Source organism: Lepeophtheirus salmonis, chromosome 14, assembly GCF_016086655.4.
Source record: "Lepeophtheirus salmonis chromosome 14, UVic_Lsal_1.4, whole genome shotgun sequence".
NCBI classification, from domain to species: Eukaryota; Metazoa; Arthropoda; class Copepoda; order Siphonostomatoida; family Caligidae; genus Lepeophtheirus; species Lepeophtheirus salmonis.
In genome coordinates, this window is record NC_052144.2 from 16,275,224 (window position 1) to 16,300,877 (window position 25,654).

General features: G+C 26.5%; 1 protein-coding gene across 5 annotated transcripts in view; it reads left to right on the forward strand.

The window, feature by feature from the left end:
• Positions 1-25,654, forward strand: part of LOC121129161 (neuronal acetylcholine receptor subunit alpha-7) — a 131,473-nt gene that overhangs the window by 70,810 nt on the left and 35,009 nt on the right. For all 5 annotated transcript variants that reach the window (XM_071893339.1, XM_040724843.2, XM_071893336.1 and 2 more), the window contains exon 2: positions 24,388-24,675. In XM_071893339.1, coding sequence (XP_071749440.1) covers positions 24,597-24,675 — 79 coding nt within the window. In that variant the 5' untranslated portion in view covers positions 24,388-24,596. The remainder of the gene's footprint in view (positions 1-24,387; positions 24,676-25,654) is intronic.

The window sequence follows — 25,654 nt, forward strand, 5'->3', positions numbered from 1 at the left end:
TATCTGAAAAATAGTTGAATAAATTTTGATTCAAAAATAAAAAAGTATTTGTACATAATCCCATATATACAAATATATATAGTAAAACAAATTTATTTTATTTCTGCTTGAATTCATTCATTTTTTTGGCAAGTATGTATTTATGTTATATAAAAATATAAATACATACATTTTTCAATTTATTTACATGGGATAATAATAAAATGTTATGTCGACAATTTTTGGCAGGGAATTCTGATTCCACTTTGTACGTTTGATATAATACTAAGTGTCGTTGTGAAGGATGAAAAATACATATAAAACCATTACTCAGCCGTCTGTATTAACCGTTTAGCCTAAAAAGCAATGTACTTAATGAATTAATGTTGAAATCAATACTGGTAAATTGTTAAATATAGTAGGTAACTATTTGAAAAGTAAATTAATATATATATATATAGGTACTTTTGGTAAGTCCAGGCTTTTACGTCAGTTTTTGAGTAATGATCGTTGGAAAAGAGATGAACCAAATAATATTAAAATTATATGGTACAAAAAAACTAAAGCTTAATCCATCATGAACTTACTTGATACGATTTGAAATAATATCATTAATAAAAACACGACTGTGGATAAATTCGTTGAAGAGCAGGTGGCCAATTATAACCATAATTATTGGTAGGCCCATAGACCAAGGAATAATAAATGATAATATATATATTCATGGAACGCACACTTTTTTTTCTTTTACTAATAAGAGCCTCTTTTCAATTTTTGTATTTGTGAAATAGTTATGAAATGAAAAAAGGAATGGATTTAAAACAGTCGTGTAATGAATGTCTTAAGTAATTTAGATTTTGTATTTATTAATTATTATTTTGATGAAAAAAATGTGTCAACTCTAAAAAAATTTATTACTTGGTAAAAAAAACACAATAAAAAATAGTGCATCTTCCATGTATAGAGTATTCTTTGCGTAGATGTGATGTATGTTTTTTGTATTTAAGAAAGAGATCATTTTTTTACTGACAGAAGTAAAATTAAAGTTCATTAATTAATTTTAATTAAGTGAATATAACTAATTAACATTATGCGTAATGAGTTAATCATGAACTTTACTATGCATGAGTTAATAGAGGGGAGTAAAGGCTGGCGGTTGGATTGATGTCTTGGAAAAAATTGGTTAACATATTCAAAAGAACAATGCATCAAAATTATTAAAATTTGAACACTTCAAATCTTGTAAATGTTTGTAAAAACAATAAATCACAATACATCAACTACAATTCAATGTGTAAATATAAGAATACAAAATATTTCTTATAATTAAGTGTGGATTACATTTGTTGTTTTTACAAACATTTACAAGATTTGAAGTAACCCTTTATGTGCGCAGTAAATCTGGGAATAGCTTATAGGTCATAGCTTGAATACTGTCCATAACCCTCAAATTAAAGCATTTTTGTAAGACAATAATTTGACCTTACTAAATTTAAAATAAAATATATTTTATAATAATTTCTAAAAAAAATAATGTATACATGTTCAAAATAACGTAACAAAAAAAATTTAATTAAAGAATTATGGACAGTATTCAAGCAAATACTCAATATTTTATTTAAAAATGTAAATTTTCAAAACTTTAGAGCCGTTGAGCTACCTTTAAAATTTTTTCAAAACTGTTCAAACTTTTTTTAAATCTTTTTGTAAAATTAGGAACTATTTTTTAACCTAAGCTACTTACTTTTCAAAAAAAAAAAAGATTTTATTGTCACTTTACTATATATACATTATCTTATCCAACTTTAAAAAGATGTTCTTGTATAAATTTATATGTAAATATCAAGTTACATTCATTCTGTCCTTTATGTTTTTTGATTTTTTTTATTATTATTAAATTTTTGGGTCCAAGATCTTAAAATATTGAATTTTTACTTGTGTATACGTCTTTTGTATGTCTCTAATATATGGAATATGCGCCTAAAACCACAAAAGTAAAAAATAAAAGATTCACTCTAATCCCTTAAGTATATTGGAGCATAAGTCAAAAATAGACTGTTGAGATTTAATACTGACCTTTCACAGACAAAATGTGTATGTTGTTCGGGAAAAAAATTATAACCCTTTTAACTTAATTAAAAATTGTCAGAGATAAATATCTTGGTTTACTTGTTCTTGACAATTTAATTTATTATGAGTTTTTCAACAGAATTTTTCTTCATTATGAAATGGGTAGATTGATATACTTGTATGTTTTATACCTCATGTAAGCTCAAAGTCATGTCATTTGAAAATAAAAAATATCTAATTTAGTGGCTTTTTTAAATGCTAGATTATGAAGATGAAATTATTTACAAAATATAACATAAAATAATAACATAATACAGAAAAGATAATCTGACCTGTATGGTAATCTAGGATTACTTAGAAACATATTATTAAATAGCATTCATTAATGTTTCCCACTATTTTCTTTTAAAAGTTAATATAAAAATTATTAATAAAGAAAAGTATATATAATATATTTATTTAACAAACTTAAGAGATATGCTAGAAGATAAATTAGAAAACACAGATTAATTTGGCCAATAATAAGATAAGAAGTAAAATGAGAACAAGAGTTGACAACAAAATGCAGCTTAATTTATTATCATCATAAAATGATGTTGTGCCATTGAAATGTGTACAGTACATAACTCAAGGTTTCCTTCGAAAATTAACATTTGCAACATGGCAAGATTTGAGTTTGATGAACTGAATGCATTAAAATACTAATTTTAATACTATTTCCACCAAAATATAATGAGTTACAATGCTCAACGTTGATCAATTAAACTCAAATTTACTTAATTTAAGTTGATTATAACCAGTGATGAAAATTATGTGTATTTATTCTTTTCCAATTTTTTTTTAATTGCCAAACTGAAGAGTGGATTTTCTTATCTTGAGTTATTGTTATTATTATTTAATTTCTAAGAAGTTAATTTCCTTTTTTACTATATAGAACATATCTTTTATACTAGGTATAAATTCAATGTAGCTGTAGATTTGTATCATTTCCTCCGTCATTTTATATTTTACTTTTAAATGATAATTCTATAAGAATCATAAACCATAGGACGGTTGCGACTAATTGTATCTAGAACAACGAAAATAGATATTTTGACAAATTTTATTAATATATTAATTATTAAACTTAGAGGGATGAGTCGATCCTAGGCCTAAATTATCAACGTTCTTTTTTTTACTAATTTGCAACCCCTTCCTTTTTAGTGAGAAAAAGACAAAATACGTTAACAACTACGAAACTAATTCTTTAAAGTCACTGTTGCTTTTAGTCCGTTGTAAATGGAGAAAAAAGATGGTTTTGAAATGTATATACATAGGTTCTACTCCACTAATAAAATAATTAATGCTTTAGAATTGGTATATCTCAGTTAATTAGAAAATAATTTACAATTATCTTACTAAGAACTCACGTTTTCACTAAATTTGAATTTTATTTTTTCCTGAAATTGTTATCGTAGAAAGTACTTAAATATAAATATATGTTGGAAACATAAGAAATAAAGTTCTACCATGCAGCAATAAAAGTAACAAGTCATAAGTTGTCAAAATTAGGTCTACTTCATTGGGAAAGTTTCCAAATTAAATTATCTAATTTTATAAGCCTCTGATGTCAATAACTATCTATATATTAGATAATTATTGACATTATTTAAAAAATACAAATAAGTATTTTACTATTGTTAAACATCCATGTTGAATGTAGTATTACCCTAAATAAAATAAAAAAAAGATGGGGAACATATATAAACACAACATCTCAGGGATCAGTGAATTATTTGATCAATATATTTTATTTTTAATGTGTAGGGGTTCTTCCTCAAGATCCCGGGATTTCTCGGGGTAACACCTACAGAAAATCACTGGGAAATATTACATTCAATTATTTTATAGTATATTATAACCTTTATTTAATTATATTTTATTTTTAGTATTATATGTTTCTAATGTAGCATTTTAGTTGTTTCGTATTTTTATAAAAAAAGAGTTACATGGATTCTATCTCTGCACAAGTTGACTTTTAACCACAAGGGTAGGATTGTGCATTTCAAAATTATTAAACTGCCAGCTCCATCAAAAGTTAATTCGTTCATTACTTACTATGTAAGTTTTCTTTAAGTTCAGTTGGAGTAACAGAACAAAAAAAGGAACCGGAGGTTCTAAAAAAACAACAACCCCAACATAAATATTTACAATTATATAAATAAAGCGAAATAAGATTTGAGACAATACATTATTTTCTTTCTTGAAATAGAAAATAAACAATTAAATTTCAAAGAATTTATTATTAATTAACAGGATCCAGCTATTTCTTGAAATCCCTTAATTTAAAAACTTGTTTCCCGGGATCCCGTTCAAGACAATTTCCCGGGAAATACACATTCCTTGTTAAATGTATTTGTTTATATTATCTACATATAATAAGTAACGAAAAAAGGGAATGGGACATCTGACATAAACATTTATCTTCTTTCTAATTTGGGAGGATAAAGCAAATAATCGTCGAATAATAGATATTGTATACATATATCTTTATAAGTCAATTTATTTCCTTACAAGAGATTTAAAAAAAACAATTTAAATACTATCTATTCATTCCCTATTTTTATTCTTTAAATGATTTTGACTTACAGAACAAAGCTTTTTCATTCTTATTTTTCTATTCATTCCTCTTTCCTTTGAACTTGCATCTTATTAATTAACAAAGTTAATTTCGTTTTTTAATATAAAGTTGTAAACATTGTTACTTTTATTGAATTGCACAACCTTTAACTAAAAAAAAACTCTTGAAATTTATCAGGATAACTTATTTATCTAGAATTTTTAGAATGAATTATATATATATATATATATTGAAATCTTACATAGTTATTATTCAATACTGTATTACTATATAATATTATATATTCGTAAAAATCGATATCAAAATATATAGGATATTTTGTGTAAGTGAGGTAACGCCGTGTGTTATATCTTACTAAAAATATTGTAAAATAAGTAGTCCTTGATAGACAATATATATCCAACGGGGAACCAAATTGGCTTCATTTTGTGATCTTCAGATGAAACAATGCCTAGCATCATTACTCAGGACAGATGTTGGGTGGTGGACACTTCAAGGAGGTTGCAGTTGACTTTTCCAAAACATACGACTCAATCATTTTGCCTTTTGTACACAGGATCCACGGTAAATTTCTTCTCGTCCAAGATATACAATATTAGGTTTCCATGATTCCTTAGATCATTTTAAGGGTTTGTGAACGGAGCAAAACTCAACAATTATTTTTCTTGTTGAGTGAACAAGGGTCACTCAATATTTTTGAGGGAATTTCCTTCAGCTTTTTACGGTATTGTACACCGTGGAACTGCTCACCGACCGCTTTTTCGCCAAGTTTTCGGATTAAAAAAAAAGCTTTTTTTTCCGTTTCGTGCTTTAATGGATCGGCCTTCCATTTTTATGATGACCTTCACCATTGAAACCCTGAGTATTTTTTCACAATGTGGTTTCTTTTTAACCTTTAAATTGTATTTCCTCAGATTAAATGATTACATACAACATGTAATCCCGTATACAATATAAACTAATAATTATGCAAATACAATTAAACTAATATTTATATGAATTATTGATTTTTTTGCCTTTAAAATAGAGAAAGTGTAATTATACATAATAAATACAAATAAAAAAATCCACAAATACCAGATCTGATACAAAAAAATAAATAATAATAAACACAGATTTGTGATCAACTCGTCAAGTACTACTAGAATTAAATAGTGAATTTAAAAATTTGTTTTGCCGAATTGTTTTATCAATAAATATTTGTTATAGGTATTTTTTATTTAATTTTATACAATATATCTATGAATTCTTGGATTTATAATTATTCGAATTGATAATATGCATAACTCTCTTTCTATTTTCTCATTTTTAAAGTAATTTAAGTCATTCTTTGCTGATTAAAATTGTAATTATTTGAGTAACAATGAATCTAAGAGATTGTCTTGTTTCAAAGAAAATAAATTTTATATTTTAATCTGATTAATTTATGTATGTAAAAGGAATTCTACCATTTTTATCACATTCTAATTATTCACCAACCATAAAATCCTTTAATCTACAAACAGTATATTTTTTTCTCATATGATGAGACACAGCTATCACTCTAAAATAATAAGAATAAAATTGAATTAAACAAGTTGTCTTTAAGAATTTGAAGAAAATAACTTATAGTGCTCGAAGATAAAATCAGCTCCCTTTCTCGTCCTTGTTCACAAGGTCGTAGCAGTTCTCCTCAAGACAGGCATGGACTTGTTGGACACATGGCAGGGCTGAGTCCTGCTGCCACACTCAGGGGTGGCTTCTGGTTACCTGGGTGATCCGGGGACCACAGTCTGCTCAATCACTTCCAAGTATATATTGGGGACCGACAAAGGATGTTTCATACCTTTTCAATTTCTCAGATCATCCTGTCACCTTTCAGGCCTTAAAATAGTCATCTGGTATTTCTTCGAATTCTCCAGTTTCTTCGTGGTTTCCTGGACGTAACTTATTGTCAGCCTGGTGGTGTTACATATGCCACAGTTGCTGATTTGTCCTTGATTATTAATTAAAAGCAAGTACAGCGCATCTCGTTTATCCTCTGGGAACTGAATCTTTGGCAGCTCTGAGTATAGTTCTTATTTGTTACAAAATTAGACTGTATGAATGGTTCTTGTCTATTTATTATGCAAAATTTAAAAAAAATTATATGACTATGATATTTGGTTGTAGGGCGACCCAAAGGAGGGGGGGGGCGAATTTTTATCTTATCTTCGAGTCCTGTATATCCTGAATGAGGAAACAAAAAGAGAATTAAAGAAGAGATATCCATTTTATGTATATTTAATGAGATAAACATTCAGAGAGTCTTGAACATAAATCTACATTGTTCGTACAAATACCCTTTCTAAAGTGTTTATCTTATTATATATACAAGTGTTTAGAGAAAGAGTGCTTTGTATTATGTTCATACACTTTGTTTGTGCGACAAGAAAGAGTACTAAATCTCTAATATGGGATTTCATACCCTAAACAATCTAAAGGCTTCTTTCAAAGAAAATACACAAAATATTTATTGGATGTCTTTGTTATTAATTCTTCAGTAAAAAATACTTTTGTGTGATTATATAGTTTGTAATAAAATACACCATTTTATTACAATTTAATTAAGTATTTGATTACTTTGAAATTTTACTTACTACATAGTAATTAAAAAAATACATATTCTAACTTTCTGAATTTAATTCATATTAAGAAAATTAATTTATATTTAATAATTATTAATTTTTTGGTTGAGTCAACAAAGGTGTTGCTCAACAACCAAAAATACATGGTTAAAGTATGAAAAGATCAAAATAGTCATTTATTTGACATTAGGATCAAACAAGATCATTACCTAACATGGCTTAGTTTAGGAACTCCCCATCAGCTCTCTCATAATTAAATACTGATTACTTCTTTGTACACATTAGGGATCTACCTGGTCATCTTCGCTACTATAGAAAAGTTTTTAACATTTTTCAGGGAAGGGAAAGCAAATTGGGCTTTGGCCGAAAATCTCCCAAATTCAATTTTTTCTGGCTAAAATATTTGTTTTAAATATAATATTTGAAGTTGAAACGACAGAAAAAGTGTTAAATTGTTATATTTTTAGAACCTGTAATTATTCATTCTTAACTATAAAGAAGAACACATCTACTAAATAATTATGTTTTGAGGCTACAAATGAGTTAAAATAATATTTACCTCATATATTATTGGCATTGAATAGATGCATATATATATACATTTGATTGGCAATGACTTCTTGCTTTTTTCTCATTGCAAGGTGGTTCAAATGAATTAACTAATAAAATTATTTACTAAAATATTTAAAATAATTAAATTTGAGAAGAAACCTGAAATATTAGATCTCATGACATAGTTCTCATATTTGTTACTAGCGGACGCACACGGCATTGCTCAGGTTATGAAGCGTCGATGATTTTTGTTTGAATGATATATACTAATCTACTTTTTTTTTTAATATGACGCATTGAGCTTTAACGACACACGCTCGTTACTAAACCTCATGTTATGTATGTTGCACTGAGCTTTATCTGCATAACCTCGTTGTTTAAAATGAGTCCTTCTCGACAAAAACAAAACCAAAACCATTGCTTTATTAATATAAATGCCTTCCTTTTAGGCGCTGTTTTTACCCAAACTAGAAATAACTCTCTTTCACACATGTCTAATTAAATATGTCTCTCACAATTGCATAAACTTTACACCAGTTGTGCTTATAAACAATGAAAGATATATAATCTCTCTTATTGACACCCATTACTTACAAAATCAGTAACCCTTATCATATTAAAAAAAAGACATTGATTTTGTTGTAATGAAGTAAAAAAAATTATCTTGTATTTTTTTTTTTTTTTTTCAATCTCTTTGAATGTACTCAGTACGGATATACCAAATTGACCAGTCAAATTTCGTCAATAATTCAACTATGAAAATAATCAGTAATTTAAAAAAAAATTAGTATCAATATACAAATGAACCCACACATGACACGATTTAAATATATTGATAGTGACATATATTAAGGTTATTTACATATATCTACAAAAGGCATACATTTTGAACATGTGTATGTCTATTAAAGAATAGAGAAGATAAATAAAAGACTTTCCAATAATTGAACATTTATTTATTTATATTTTAAAATAAATTTTACAGTTGAATAATTTAGTGGAAATCCTTGCAATTCTTTTTTAATTTGATGTCAATGGCAAATAAGCTAATGCTATTTTCTTATAAACCTATTTATATGTACTTTATATTTTTCAAATACTCCTTTACAAAAAAGGTTTTTAGATTATATGTATATGTTAAATATAGTTTTAGATTAATGTATATTGTAGTTTTGAAAGTTCTATGTTATGGAAATAATGGGATAAGACTCATCCAATGTTCTTTTTTACATAAGTATGTATGTACATTAGAAACGATTTTGGAATAAAACGAAAATATGAAGCAATCATATTTATTAAAAATCAATGAGATTTAATGTAAAGAAAAACACAAATGAATAAATATATTTAAGAAGAAATTGAAAAAAGGATATGTTTAATCTCGTTGAATATAAAAGTGTTTATAGGTTCAAAGTATTTAGGCTATTATAATATATTTTTTTTAAAACAATACACTATACAGATTAAGGTTCAATTTTTTGTGAAAGAAATACGGTACAACTACATTCCCACTTATTATTTTATAACAAAATTAATTTTAATTTTTGGTCATATAAATACAATATTTTACAAAGTTACAGTAAATCCGTAAGCAATGATGTTTTTGTGCATCTAAAGCTATAAATCAGAAATTGTACCTTCACAGTAATGTAATTAATTTCCTCTTGAAATGAGCCGCTATAAAAATATAAAGGCTATTTAATTCAAGTCTCAATCTAAACTTGGAACAAAAAAATCTTTATCAATAGGTACATTATAATGGCTATATTAGTACACTCGAACAAAAAATGTTGAAATGTCCTCAGGTATTGTTTACAAAAGGAACATGTTCTCTCTTCCGAAGTTCCACCATACCCATAGTTGATAAGTTTGTAACCACTCTGTACGTCATCTAAAATAAGGAATAGTATAGAATCATATCAAGCCCTCTGATTATATCTCTGACTGAGGCTTTAAAGCCAACTCTATCTTTTTTCTTGTTTATCTGATCTAAAAATTGATTTCTTTTTTATTTCCCCGCTAAAAGCATTATCAGCCTTTAGTTTTATTCTTTTCGAGCCTTTTTTCTTTCTCTTTTTGGTGGAAGGGCTGGGGTATACACTCAAACCATCACTTTTGATGTTAAATTCTTGTTGATAAATTCATATGAACTATATACATCTATAAAGCTCCAATATTAATTTTTGGTTGTAATTTTATATTATTATCAACAGAAGAGTAATGAAGACAAAGTTTCGTACGGAGGTAATATTTTTTTTAATGTACAATTTTCTAACCAAAGTTGACAAGAGGAAGCTCTTGATTGAGTATGATCGGAAGAGAAAAAGTTCCATAAGGAAAAATAGGTTTCTGGAGAGTGCGAGAGTAAATCCAAGATATATAAACAGGAGATCAATGACTAAGAGATGGTCCAGTATGATTATTTTACCGACTATCTGGGATAGAGATCATCTATAGTAGTTTGTCCTGATAAGATACTTTGGTGGTAAGAACACTAAGTGAAGTTGATGCAAGAAAAGAAATGGACCTTTGTTAGTTATTTAATACACTTGATAGTAAAAGTAGATATGGTAGAGAAATATGAGGCTACTCGGCATGAAAGAAAAATAAATATTTTGCACAAAATTGTGAGTCATCAAGAAATATTCCTTTATTTCTATTGATAAAGTTTCTCCATTTCTTCAAGCCTTAACTAAAACGACGACTATGATTAATTAATGTGCCATATGTCAATGAGTCCTTTCGAAATTGACTCATCATACCATAACCGTGATTTTTCATATATTATTTTATAACTCTTTTCCTTTGTTTTTGTTCACCTAGCAATTTATTAATGTAATTAGGATATAATAATCTGATCCAGATACCACAGTAAAATTCGAACCAATAATATTAATAGATAAAAAGGCGGCAAATATGTCATTTTGCAAAATCTCCTCAAGCCAAAATTACCAATAGCAAAATTATCGGTGCCGAATAAGTTCGCGGTAAAATAACTACTCGCACATATTTTCAACAATACAAGAACACCCAAAAGGGGTAATTTTAACTCGAAGGTTATAAGTTAGATAATTTTGCAAGGTATAAACCTAATTGGGAACTTAATGGAACCACCTTAGTCAAAAACTCTCCTCTCGAATCGTAGATTTTCTGGTCTTAAAATAAACATGACTTTATTCGAAAGTCCTTAGATCCACAGCTTTTTATACATTTTTCCTTTCTTTATTAGCTATCAACAAGCCAATTTTAGTTCCCCTATCTTCTAACATCTGAATAAAATATCCATGTTATAATTTTTTCTTTATAAAGGGACGAGATGATGATAAATCTGAGAAACTATGAATATATCAATATAATCACTGTATATTCATTTAAGATATCTTATTGACCAAAATAGGTTTAAAATTAATGGTATTTTTGTAACTTTTTATTCAATTTGACTTTATAAAACATTTAATTAAAAGTAAACATTCGGTAAACAAATAAAATAACTTTATATATGTATGTAGTTAATCAAATTACTAGATCTTCAAATTTCAAAATCATTGAAATGACTGTTTTGGTTGTTTTATTTGTTATTGGATTATAATAATGTCTGCACCTAATCTTACGTAAAAAAATTATTTTTAGATTTGGCTGCAGGAAATATGTCGTGAATGAAAATTGTTACTGCCAAAAGTTGTCTGTCGTTTACTAAGCTATTTAATTGATATATAAACACTGCAGTATTATTCAACTTGAAATTTTGAGTAGATGATGAACAATTTTCCACTCAGCAATTTTCTTCCAGATCAAATTAAAATATTTTATGCGAATCTAAAACTTAAATTAGTTCTATAAATATTACTAACAATATGTAATGTGTAAACTAAAAAACTAAACGAACAACACTAAGACACAATATATCGTACATTTATATTTTGGCCACGTCTTATTTTTATAAGGATATAAAAGATTTATGACAAATGATAATTATATTTCATGTATACATTTGTAATATTTGGACATTTACTATCAAAATCTAGGTTAGTTGTCGTCAAAAACATACATAAATATAATATGAAAATAAGGGATAAAGTATGCATAAAATAATTTGTATCTTCCTAAAATAGACCAAGGACACAGTCCTTCTTGTCCATCAAATTATTCCTTACAATCTATTCATCCAATGGCACAATCATAAAAGTATTTTCTAAGTATTAATTTTCCTATTTAAACCGTTAATCTATGCTTCCCATTCAAATTCTTGGACAGAATCATATATGAAAGGAACACGAAACTTGAGTAAAAATATGAACTTTAAAGATCTTTATACAGTATTACTCAAAAGAGGTTATATGTTATATATTTTTTAAATCAGCATGCACGCTTATTATAGGGCCATAGTTACCCAAAGGGTGCGATTTTAAATTGTATCTATATATAAATACTAATAAAAATATTCATCAGTCTTGGCCAGTGACGCGTTTTTGTAAGTTAGTGACACCATCATTTGTAAGACACATGCACTCAATGTATTTTTAAACTATATTACTTTTTTATATTTTTCTTATATAAAACGGATTTCCCCATCTTCTAACAAAAAGATAAATAAAGTAATTTCATGTCAAATTAGATCTTTTCTCATTTTTCAACTCAAATTTAGTTTTTCTATGTTTAAAAAAGTTAAAGTCAAATTGTTCTACAACCTTTTACTATTTAATGAATTAAATTCTGCATATTCAATTTAATACATTTAAAGGCTTCAAAAAATGTTTAATTCAACCAGTAATATTTTCTATAAGTTGTATACACTTTCGATACTTAATATAAACCTTTAAAAGTGCTTATAACTATTATTAAATAATATTACGAGCTTTAAAATTTTCAGTTGTTGATGTTATTTAAATCTTATCCAATAGAATTGGGTTCAAATTTGAGAAACACTTCAAATAAAATAGTTTTTGGAATACAGATATATATATATACACACATAATGAATACAATACATCCAAATTTAAAAAAAAAACATATATATAATTTTTATTTTGAAAAATAAATTATAATTTGAGCAGTAAAGGGTTAAAGATGAAGAACTATGATGTCAAATGTTCGGTCATTTCAAGCTATAGAATGACAAGTAATAAAGTATATACAATTTTTTCCTGGTGTAATTTCGTTTTGAGGGTCAATGTCAAATTGTTCAAAACAATCTTTAAAAACGAACACGTATAAAAATTGTGAATTGTAATAAATCTGTTTTAATACATAGAGACATATTATGTTCTTACAACTGATATCTTAAGATCTTTTTTCTGAAGATTGAATATCTCACAGTGCAAATTTAAGAGGGGCCGTACCAACGACAGATAAATTGTTAAAGAAACCATTTTTAAATTATCGGCACTTATGTTAACTAAATTAAATCTAATTCAGTTATTGTCATGAAAATGTAAAATATCATGTAAGGCTTGGATTTTTATTTTTAACATATTTATGCTCCTCTTAAAAAGACATACAATGAATAAATACAATTAAGGCAGCACAATTGTTGGTGGTAATAAAAATTGTTTCCAAATTTATATAAGCATATATTACATACCTGATAATTATAAAAAAATCTTCTTTTACTTACGTTTCTCTAAAATTAAAAAAAAATCTTTGTACTTTAGGCAATTATATTAATTGTAAGGACAGTTTTCTCATAAAATGTATGTATAGTAGGAAAAAAACATAGTTGGACCGCTTCCAATGTACATATATAAGTAATCCTATTTAATGAAAATAGTAATGTGTGAACACTAAGGGATATTTATATACTTCTATTCATAGTTACTCGAAGTGGTATTTATTATTAAGTAAATTTATTAATAATTGTATAGAGCAGACAAAAATTACCCATGTTTCAATTAAATAAATATTAAGTTCCAATAATACACAATTATCATAATTTAATTACGAGACTTCATTATAATTTGCACAAGGGTTAAAATTTCTTCTAAAATTCGGAGAAATGAACTGGTATCAACCTGTATTGAATACATTTCTTCAAATCTTACTAAAAGTAACAATTTTAGTTAGTGAATGGTGTAGATAGACGGGATCTATAAGTTTTTATAAATATTAATATCGAATTCAATCTTATAAAGTAGTGAACACATTAATGTCTTTCATCTAATTTAAGTCTTGTGTATATGCTTTGAATTACAATTTGATTTTTTTTTTTTTTTTTTTGAAAAATAGATGAGAAAGAAAGTTGATCTGGAATATTTTGTTAAGATAAATCATTATAAAAAAAAATTTAATATAATTTTTTTGTTAAGTGTTAAAAAAACCCAAATGTTTACACGTTAGGACTTGATGAAAAACAATGTGAAGATTTTATTGTTCTACCTACTTTCAATGTAATTTATTTACTATAGGTGTTAAAAACATATGTATAATATTATTAATGCTCGTAAAAATAATACTCATGAAATATTTATGTAGAAGTGTGTAACAATGAAAAAGAAGAATAGCAAAAAAAAAAAAAATTAAACTCGAATTTTAAATGAAAAAAACTTTTTTCAATAGGTAAAATAATTAAAAAAGAAAAAATAACATTTAAATTTATAAATAAATGAGGAAAAAAATTTTTTTTTCTCATTGTCACAAACATCATTTTCATTTCCTATTTCGATTTTTTCTTTTATAAAAATACATAATAAAATCCAATCATTTATATGCAACATTATTTACCACTTACAAAGTGGAAATTGCCACACAAAATATAATACTAACTTATAGGTATAAGCTTTTATTAGTTATTCTAAAAATCATTAAATTATTTGTATGGAGGAGTATAGTATATTAGTAGAAAATAAATGTTTTAGCCCTCTTTCCCCCACACAAGAATGATTTCCGAATAAATAATATTTAAAAAATTATTTATTCTTATAAAAATCAATATGAATAAAGAATTAAGCAATTCTTAATTCAATAGTTGTTGTTTTTTATACTCAAGGCTACAGACTTTAATAGTTTACTTATTTTTGTATTGGAGTTATGCCTAACAACTTCGAGTTTCAGAATGGTTTAGTGGCAAATCAAAAATAATCTATATGTACAGAGATGGGAACAAAAATTTGCAATAGTATGAATAAATTTTATGGAAAAAGACAACTCAAAACCAATTAATTTATGATATGTTAAAAAATACTATATTTAGCTATATATTTTTTTATTTAAAATGCCCATCTTTTGATGATGAAAGCCGTGTATGAGCCCTTTATATGAGCTGGCGCAAATTCAAATTTTGATTATATGTTTAGCAGTTCTACCCTTCCCGGTAGTGAAACCGATACGAAGGTGATGGGCCTCTTTTGTTCGCATATTTTTACACTTAGAAACATGGAATGAAACAAGTATTGTTAAATTTTGTTTGAACTGTTGTTGGGTTGCGTAATGAAACCTTGTTATTAAAAAATACGGGAATGAAATCCTGATTAAATGTAAGAGAAAGTTTTGTGTTCCACTCTGTATATATTTACAAAAGTTTTCATAAGTTTTTCCAAAAATAGAATATAAGGACATATTTGCTTCTACAAACAGAAGACGATTATAAATCGTAGAATCTCATTATTTTTAAATGGAACATTCTCAAAGTTTAAAAATTAAAATGTAGAAAAAATTTATAAATTAAATGTCTATTGGTCCGTTCCGGTCATATATGTAAAGAATGAACAAGAATTTTTTTTGTAAAATAAAGCTAAACTAGGAATTTATATTGAATAAGTAACATAGCACGCAGTAAACAAGTAAATACTTGCTCTTAAAAAATTAAAACTTGGTTTTCAAAGTACTCAAGCTAAGTAGTGAAAGCTTTAATAATTTCATTAATATTAGTTACATTATGATGTAACTTGCTTTTTATTTAAACTTATTTTTTTAATCTATTAAAAAGTTATACCATCATAGGTAGAAAAAAGATTATATAATGGAATTATATATTATATGAGCTATCGTTTCAGCACATGAAAACATATTAAAGTCATTCCTAAATGATGATGAATAAATAAGAATTATACATCATCATTAAGGTCACATCTCCTAACTAACACAATTGAGAGTTAATAATTTATAATTATTGGTTAATGATTACCAAAAATGTATGTACTTTATTTTTGAAAATCAAAAAGTATCTAAAATACACTAATCAATATAAATTAAACAATTTACAAATATGTATATCTTATGTAAAAATTGAGTTTAAAAATAAATAAATAAACAAATTGCAAACTATTATGGTGATTAATAATTTTAAATGAAGAGGTTACAATAATTGTTCAATGTGAATAATGTAACAATATTTTGATAGTTCATTTACATGGTGAAGCATCATAATTTCCTTTTTTATAACTCATTGCAATAAAGTTGTAGAAATAGAAGCGTGGTAGGCGTGATTTCATTTTAAAGGTAAAATTATAAAGTTTGCTTGAAAATACAGTCAGTTACTATCAAGTAGTGGAGTAGTAAGCCGTATGCCGTTGAAATAAATATTGGCAAAAAATGTTCTACAGAATATTTTATACAATTAAGCGAATTTTAATTAAGATTTTGAATATTTAGTTTTGCAATTTATAAAAATCAATTTAATGATTCAACTTCTAAAATTTAAAAAAAATGATATGAAATTGGCAAAATTCTTAGAACACATATAACTCTATGAATAATTATGCTAGAACTGGTTCCATCAAATTTGGTGTGATGTAAGAATGATAAATTGTTGATATTTATTTAAGCAGTGTATTGGAACCGTATTTATTTGAGAAAAACCAACATTATTTAGATCTTTGCAAAATACATAACTATAATATAACATATATTTTTATTATATTTTACATCTTTGCGACTAATAATTTTCCTTTTAAACCCCCCGGTCCTCTCCAATCCAATTTAGTAAATTGAGACATATCTATCTGATATGGGTTTCAAAAAATCAAGTTTAAATGTGTGTGTTATCATTGGAAAAAAAAAGATTATGAAGCTTGTTTAATTGCTGATTAAAGTTTATGATACTACCTTTGAGATTTTTTTGTCAATATTATTAATTAATTAGATCTGTTTAAAAAACAAACTAAAGAGTCTTATCAGTCCGATCTTAATAAAATTTGTTAGTCCTAGGACCGATCCTTTTCGGTCTTTAATGGTAACAATAACAGCTGCAATGACGTAATTATTAACTATGTCCTTTCAAATGTTCAACATAACCTCTTTCAAGAGACCAAATAGCTTAAGTTTAAGGTAGGAAGTGTGTGGTTAAAACTTATTATTATACGTCCTAGCTAAAATTTATTATTGTCTTCGTTTTTATATTAGATATGAGGGAAGAGTTCCTTCAAAAATATTTAGAACCCAAAACTGTAGGAGTGAAGTATCGGTCTTTAGGACCATTGAATGGTAAAAAAGATATGATCGATAAAAAAGGAGGGAAGAGAAATCAGTCCTAGGCATGTTCTAACACTTCTAACGATAATGGTATTATGTGGCACATTATATTCAAATACCCACTTATGTAACTACAAACTAAATAATAAATGCATTATTTAAGAAATTAAAATCAAGTGATAGTATCACTGAATAGTTGTTATTTAAAATGACTTTTATTGAAATAAACAAAATGAAATGAAACGTACACATTTTAAATTGTACAATCTGGTTATACAAGTTACAATTTGTACACAATATATAGATATAATTCCTTTTGTTAAACATTAGTTTAATAGTTAACAACTTTGTACATATATTTCAGTTTGGTATATTATCAATATGTATTCATATATACTCTCCTACATACTTCAATTTAGGCTATAATATTTTGATAAAAAATGAACCAATCGCGAATATTTGTAGATTTTATTTCTTTTCAATATACTTGTTGTTCAATCTTACAAAAGGATGTTAAATGGATGAGCAAACATAATAGATATAAATGATAAAAAGATCCTAATTCCGGTGAGTGTAAAAAAATACATCTGACAGAATGTAATACAAAATGTCAAGAGAGACAACATAATGCTTCTAGTCGGATGATAACATTTGAATTTGCAACATAGGAAGAAATAATTTTAATCTCGGCGTAACAATGTTCTTTATCGGATGTCATTTTTTTCCTGCTTATTTCCCCTTATCAGTCTTCTGAACATTAATAGAATGAATTCAAATAAGCTCTTGTTAAATTGTGAGCAATTCCTTACTAATGATAAACTCTCAAATTTGAAGAATTTGCAATCTACAAACATTTTTTTGATATTTTTTTATGTTTCTCAGAAGAAAGGTTGTGAAATATATAATGAATAAAGACATAAAATGGTAAAACACATATATTGTTCAACTAAGTTATCAATAATGTTGTAAAAAATATGAAAGGCGGCAAATTGAACAAGGTTTTTCTTCAATTTTCCAAAGCTGTTTTCATTATTCTATCATTTTTATAGAGGAAACATCAAGGTATAAGTGGATGTCCTTATGAATGACAGAGGGTAACAATGCGGATTTGTTAGGCTTAAAGTATAATTCAGGATCGACATCAGAGTAATATATCTTTGCTAGATACCGTGTGAAATTATTGTATATTATATTCCTCTTTTGGTATATGCTTGTAGCTAATCTAGTTAAGCCACATGAAAGCTAAGATGGTTTCATCCCAAAACATTTTTCAAAATATCATTGTTAATCTGTATTTTTTTTTGACATAGCGGTCATAAGACATAAAACTATAATAATCAACGTACAATTTCGTTTAAATCTTTTACGTGATTCTAATTTTTCTATATATATGAGTGTGGACTGTGGAGTTTTTGGAAAAAGGGTTCCAGGGATGTAAATATGTCAAAAACAAGATATTAGTAGCAACCTTGACCAACAATAATTATTTAAATATTTAATTTTCTCATACTTAAAAATACCTCCAATTAATTGAATACGCTGTTATACTCAGAAATAAAAATATATCTATATGATGAATATTAAAAAACTGGCACAAATACAAATAAAGTATTTCAATGCTTCATATGGGGACATAGGTGAATAATATGAACAGAAAAAATATTAATTTTCATGCTTGAAATGCTTATCATTTTTTAAAAAATCAATATTTTGAGGGTCATTGTTTTTTGTAAGAAATTTTAAAAAATATTGTCGTAGTGTGTTATAAAAATAATTTAACTATCAAAAATATGGTTGATTGTAAAACAAAAATTATAAATTTAGTGTTAGCTCGATAATAATACTTTTGTATAGGTTCTGATACAAAATTTGATATAAAAATTTAGATAATTTTTAGACTAAAAATATATTTTTAATTAAAATGTCAATGAAAGCAATGCACATGAAATTACAAATGCGTGCAATATACTTTTTTGTTTTTGGAAGAAGGTGGTTTTGTTTTTTTGTAGAATTGATGGTTTTAAAACAAAGACAATTTTCCTTATTATTTTATTACATACTCAAAAGTTTGAACGTTACAACATAGGCCATCAAATATCATCATGATTTTTTATTCAAGATCAATTACCAAATAATAACATTTTAAATAAATCTAGACCTTGATATCACTATAAACTTTATCTGCTGAACAGTATCATTTTACAGCTAATCAATCTATGTTTCCACATACCAACGTTAAAAAGACTATGAAGTATGAATAACTCATTTATTCAGCCCAATTGGATATTAGTCCATGACTTAATATTGCATAATACAATCATAGGGATATGTTATATAAAAGAAGGAACATTTTAATAAAATGTACATAAACCATTATTCAAATTCTTGAAATGGACAAAAACCTGTTTTAGTGGATTATATATGAGCAAGTTTATTATGTGACACGCAAGAATATTTTACGTTAGCTCGGTAAATGAAAAGAAAATTAGAATGTAAATAAAACAAGACTCCGATGAATAATAATAAAATAACTGTTGGTGCATATATATTGGTCTATATTAGTATAGTTCTATGTAAACAATTATTTTGGTATATTTGCAATGTTTATTTATTAAAATATAGTTATGATATTACATTATAAATAGGTTATATTTGTAAATTTAGTTATAACAGTTATTATTAACTATTCAATTACTTTTTTTAATATTCCATGATGTTTAAAACGTGACAATATCTTATGAATATATAAATAAATACACATGAAGTAGGGTTCGAAGATTAAATCCGCGCCTTGAACAAATGAAACACATACATTCAGTCTAATTTTGTCACAATCAAAGAACTATACTCGAAGGTACCGGAGATTCAGTTCACAGAGAAGGGACAAAGATGCACCGTAAGCAGACTCACAAGAGGACTCTAGGAAGGTCAAGAACGCGGAGCTCATCGATAATGTACACACCATCAATGACCAGTCTCCGTTAAGGTCATTTTTCTCAAGTATAAAGGAATTTGAAGTCATTAACAAAACAATTGAAGGATATGCTAACAAGGATCTCAAATATCAGTCTTAGAAGATGCAAATTGGCCAGATATTGAGGCCCCTGTATCTCTTTCTTTTTATTTGCTTAGAATTAAAAATTCTAGTTATCTATAATTATATAAGTACTGAACATTGATTTGTTTGAACTAAATCTTGTTAAGCTGTGTACATACAAAATCGTTTAAATGGCTAACTACTATAAAATTTGCGGACTTTATTATCTTTTTGGAGAAGGCTTGAGAGATACAACACTTAAACTGCTATATATACGCCCTTTAGTGATGTTATGAGTTATAGAGAAATTATTTTTATGTGATACTCCATTTAAGTCTGTATACATGTCCATAATGCAAAAAAATATACATAATTAAGAAATAGTTAATTAAAGCTTTTTGTCATTAAAAAAAGCAACTTAAGAATATCAAGTTAATTTCTTTATATATGGTATTAGCTTGAGTATGTTGCGTGTGTCGTACTTTGTTTCTTTATCAATTCATAACAAAAAATAATTATACTCATTTTTTCTTTTAGAAAATGACCGAAGTGCTTAGAGTTTATTAATAAATATATATATACTTTTTTCATGACAGGACAAAATATTTTTAGGACAGAAAGTGATGAGTTGTAATGTATGAAACTTATACAATTTCCCCCTTAAAATAAAGTATCTTATGTCATGTTTATACATGCTTATGTAAACCAAAATGATAATGATACTTTGTTGTAAGAGGGGAAGAGTAGATGGGGAGAGGGGGGGGGGGAAGGCTGTATGTATTGTAAATTTTGTTTAGAAAAGCACATAACTATAATTGAATGTATTGGAGGAAAGACTAATCAATGTAAAAGCCTATTTTTAATATTCTTTTATATTCATATACGGGGGTGGTTTAAAAAGTTGCTCACCTCAACGTGGAGATGTCGCCACTCGTAATTAAAAGCTAGTCACATCTATTTAGAATCTGATTTTCAGTAGCTCCACCAAAGTGTCATTCATTTTGGAACCGTATTTATTATAAAACAGTCGTTTGAGTGAGTGAGACGTGAGTGTATTTGAGAAAAAAAAATTCTGAATTTTGTATTTTTTTTTTTTTAAAGTCTCCTTGTAAGTCCGCACAATTCTCCAAGCGATGCACCCATCTCTGTAACTTTGTTGGGAGAAGTGCTTAGAGTTAGAAGGAGACTAGGTATGTTGAAAAAGGCAGATTTTTTTGTACAAACGTACTCACATTAACTCGCTAAAACGACAGTTACATAACAACTGTGCATCCAAAATGGCTGAAACTTTGGTGAGTAACTGTCAACATATGCTAAATAGATGTGAATAAAGAGACTATAAGGGAAAAATGCGTCGTTTATATCAATGAAGAATGTTTTTTTCTTCTTATCACTAATTCCGATTCGTCTGAAATTCTATATATGCACTATTTTCATCTTTTTTTCAGTTCATTGTTATCGCGTCTTTTGACTAAGATTCATCTAATGTACAATAATACAAGTCAAAGTTTCGGACAGGGTTGTGTATTTTTCTTTAAAATAAGCCAGAAATATAAAATATTAATTAAAACCATAGTTCATAGTATCTGAATTATGATTATGCTCTAAGAACTTTAAAACACAAATACATAGCCCTAATCATCTACGAAGGGTATTTACGTGTTACGTGAAGCATAAACATAATTAAATTAAATGGTTTAAAGTACTTTAAAAATCCAAATTGAAAAACAAATTCGTTGAAAAGAAAAAATTAATTACAGATTTTAGGATCAGCTCGTCAAGTACTAAGTAGAATTATACATAAAATAATATAAAAAAATCAGTTAAATTGTGTAATTGCTAAAATTTAATTTGCTTTTACGAGTATTTCTCAGTTTTATTATTCCAATAATCGTTTCTTTTTAAGCCATTCAAATATAATTGAATAATCAAAAACTTTAAAAAATACTGCATATTTGGAATTTTTTATTTGTTCTCATTGGAAACATTAAATTCAAAGGAATTTTTACATTTTAAAATATCCCTCCGAAATACTTACTCACAGTACAAGGTATAAATTAGTGTTGGGTTTTTGGTTATAACTATGAGTGGAACGAACTAATTCTGTCTTTTTGAGAATTTCGGCCTGGGCTGGTCTCAAAAAAAATTCGATATGGTTAGTCTTAGAAAAAACTGCAATTGGATCGGTCAAATTTAAAATTCGGTCCACACTGATACTATAAATGCATCGTTTACATGTGAGCTTCAAAATTATGAACATCAGCAAAATATGTTATTGTAATTAGAAAATGAATGTGTTGAATAAAATACTCTATAATATACAACTCATAGGTCAATATTAGTGAGAAAATGGCTCTAAATATTAAGACCGAAAAAATATATTTTTATATTGGGACCAAATGACTTGGTCTTTTGTTTGCATCAAAATATTGGTCTAATAACTTTTGACCGAACTGAAAAAAAAGTTCAGTCTTTGACAGAGTCTCAAAACCACGATTAATAAATAATTATTTCTCTAACTTGTCTAAATGATTATTAAATAAATGAAAGTAAACCATTTATACAGTGTTATAGTTCTACTTCCATTAGGGATTAATATATACTATATTTTTCTTCATTTCTCTTTTGGATCTTTTATATTATGAAGGTGTGTTATTAAATCTTCCCCTATTCTCTTTAACACAAAAAAAATATTTTATGTAATCTATTTATTCATACTTCTATATAAATATATGAACACCTACTTATATAAGAGGAGTAGTAAAAGGAAATTCATAAAAATCCATTATTTTGAATTATTTTTATTAATATGCAAAAAAAAAAATGATAAAGGTTTATCTCTAAGGCAATCAAAACAATACTTACATTACGGTCAGACCTTACAATTTCCAGTATTTGATGGACATTTTCGACAATTTGCATTTAAGAGTGTGGTAAATCTCGGACATCAAAATTGCCGAAAAAGAAACAAAGTAACCAAAATGGCGCGGGATTGGCTGTTAAATTATCGGGATCATAAACATTATGCACATTTTTAGTCACCTGGTTTGAATTTTTATCTTGTTAGAAGGCAAAACTATAAAATATGACGTATTTTATCATTGCTGGTGTCTATCTTTTTTTTTTTTTTTTTTTTTTTTTTTTTTTTGATAAAAACTGATATTTTTTTATTGTTAGCAAGAAATTAGAATTCTTCATATTTAAGTAAATGACTATACATGTTCCTGTTTTCTTTAATTCATCAATTCTTCCTTGTACCATCTCTAAAACTATATTTGTAAGTAAAAAAAAAGTAGTTTTAGCACTTTTTACGTTTTTAACACTAGAAATAGTACAAAAGAATCATATTATTATGGTTAACTAGAAAAAGGGTAAGCTGGCGTTACTCGGCCTAAGAAAGGAGTGGGAATGCATAGACACCCTTTGGTGTGGGCGAGCATTATAAAATAGAGCCTGCCTATTAAATGAAATGTATTATTACAAATCCAGTAATCCATGGGAAATACATTTTTTTGCTCCTAAAAATAAACGAAACTGCCATTTTTTACCGGATTTTTTTTTATGCAAATAACTTTTTTGATTTTGAATTTAGATAGAATACTAATTCGTATAGTTGGTTTGTGAAACGCCAGCCACTTTTAGATTTATATTTTAAACCCTTATCTAGCTTCTTTAGCTTCAAAAAAAAAAAAAAAAATGTCGTTCGGGCATAGAACCCCCTTATATGACCCCCCTCATAAAAAAAGCAACTGTGTCTAAGCCTGACTAGGTTTAATAAGGGAACACATACAAAGTTTCAGCCTCCTAGGACACACATAAACTCAATTATTTATATAAAAAACTGTATAGATAATTCATTGGTTATATGTTTATAATTGGCAACATGAAGCTTTAAAGATTTGAAAATGTAGAACTAATTAAATCAAGGATTTTAAAACTTTTGTTTCAAGTAGGATTTAAAAAATTGTTGAAGCTTAATTAGGTTCTTGAATGACTACAACCTCTAGCTAAATATGAGATAAAATTAATTCGTTTGACTGTATAACACTGAACTCATTAACTTTTATTTTTTCAACAATTTAGAGAACTCATCAATAATCATTCATTTTATTTTGCAGACTTGTGTATCAAACATGACTTCCATAACCCAAGAATGGTGCAATAATTGGAGGAAGTTTAAAAGGAAACATACAAATAACTAAAATTATTTCAATGCTTTTGAAGACCTTCTAATGGATTTCTAACAACATTATAAACATCGTCTTTTTCAATACTCGTGGACTTAATTAGTTAGATTGGATTAAATTTATAAGAAAAAACAAAAAAAATGAACCTCTACCAAAAAAAAAATGGAAACAGCAACAAAATAGGATTAATTATTTTTGAAATTTTATTCCTTATTCAAGGTAATTTTTGTATAAATTGTACCAAAACTGATAAAAATGTAGATGACTATAAAAGAATAGTAGAGTACTTGTATTTCTAAATAGTAAAAATATTGATGATTATTAATATAATATTATTTGATCCATAGATATGAAAATGTAATATTTAGAAAATAGAATTTGAACAAACTAACTGAATATTTTTTTGTTATAAAAAGAACTTTTATAAAAACAATTTAAAATGTATTTTCTGAAGAGAAAGTTTAAAAAAAGAATGATTACTGTAAAAAATTAAAAGACCACCTTTTTTACTCAAAATCATTCAATTATTGTAAGGCAAATACTTAAAAAGTTACGAAATTTGATTTTTTCGGATAATTTAACATCTCGACGCAAAAAATTTGAAACAATTGAAACACCTAATTTTTATTTAATTATTTCTTTATATTTATGAATTTTTAAAAACTATTATTTGCGTCATTTTTATTTATATATTCATAGTTCCATGGAAATTTTATATACTAATGTCTTTTTTTAAGTACTTATTTACAAAACGGTATTTCATTTAATTGAAGATGAAATATCAGCAAAAATATCAGCTGATTGGAGAATAAGCGCTAACATTCGGGATTTAGACGCCTATCAGTATCATTCTTCATTTAATGTAATTTTAATAAAAGGTTACTTTATATTTTAAAACAGAGGTAACTAAACCTCTGCCTTTGGAATCTCTCCTTTCATATTTTTATATATTATTTTGTGGAAATAGATATAAAAAAATTTCACTAAGAGAAACTTTACCATAACGAAAGTAATATTATGGAAATTGGTTGATATAAATAGATTAAGACTAAAATATGTTTTATTTACATTTTTAAATGTAATTGATATTATTTTAATACTAGATAATTTACATTTAATAATGTAAGATATACATAATTTTTAGCTTTTGGTTGCGTACCAAATTTGGGATCAAATTTGATATTTAGTTTCAATTTAT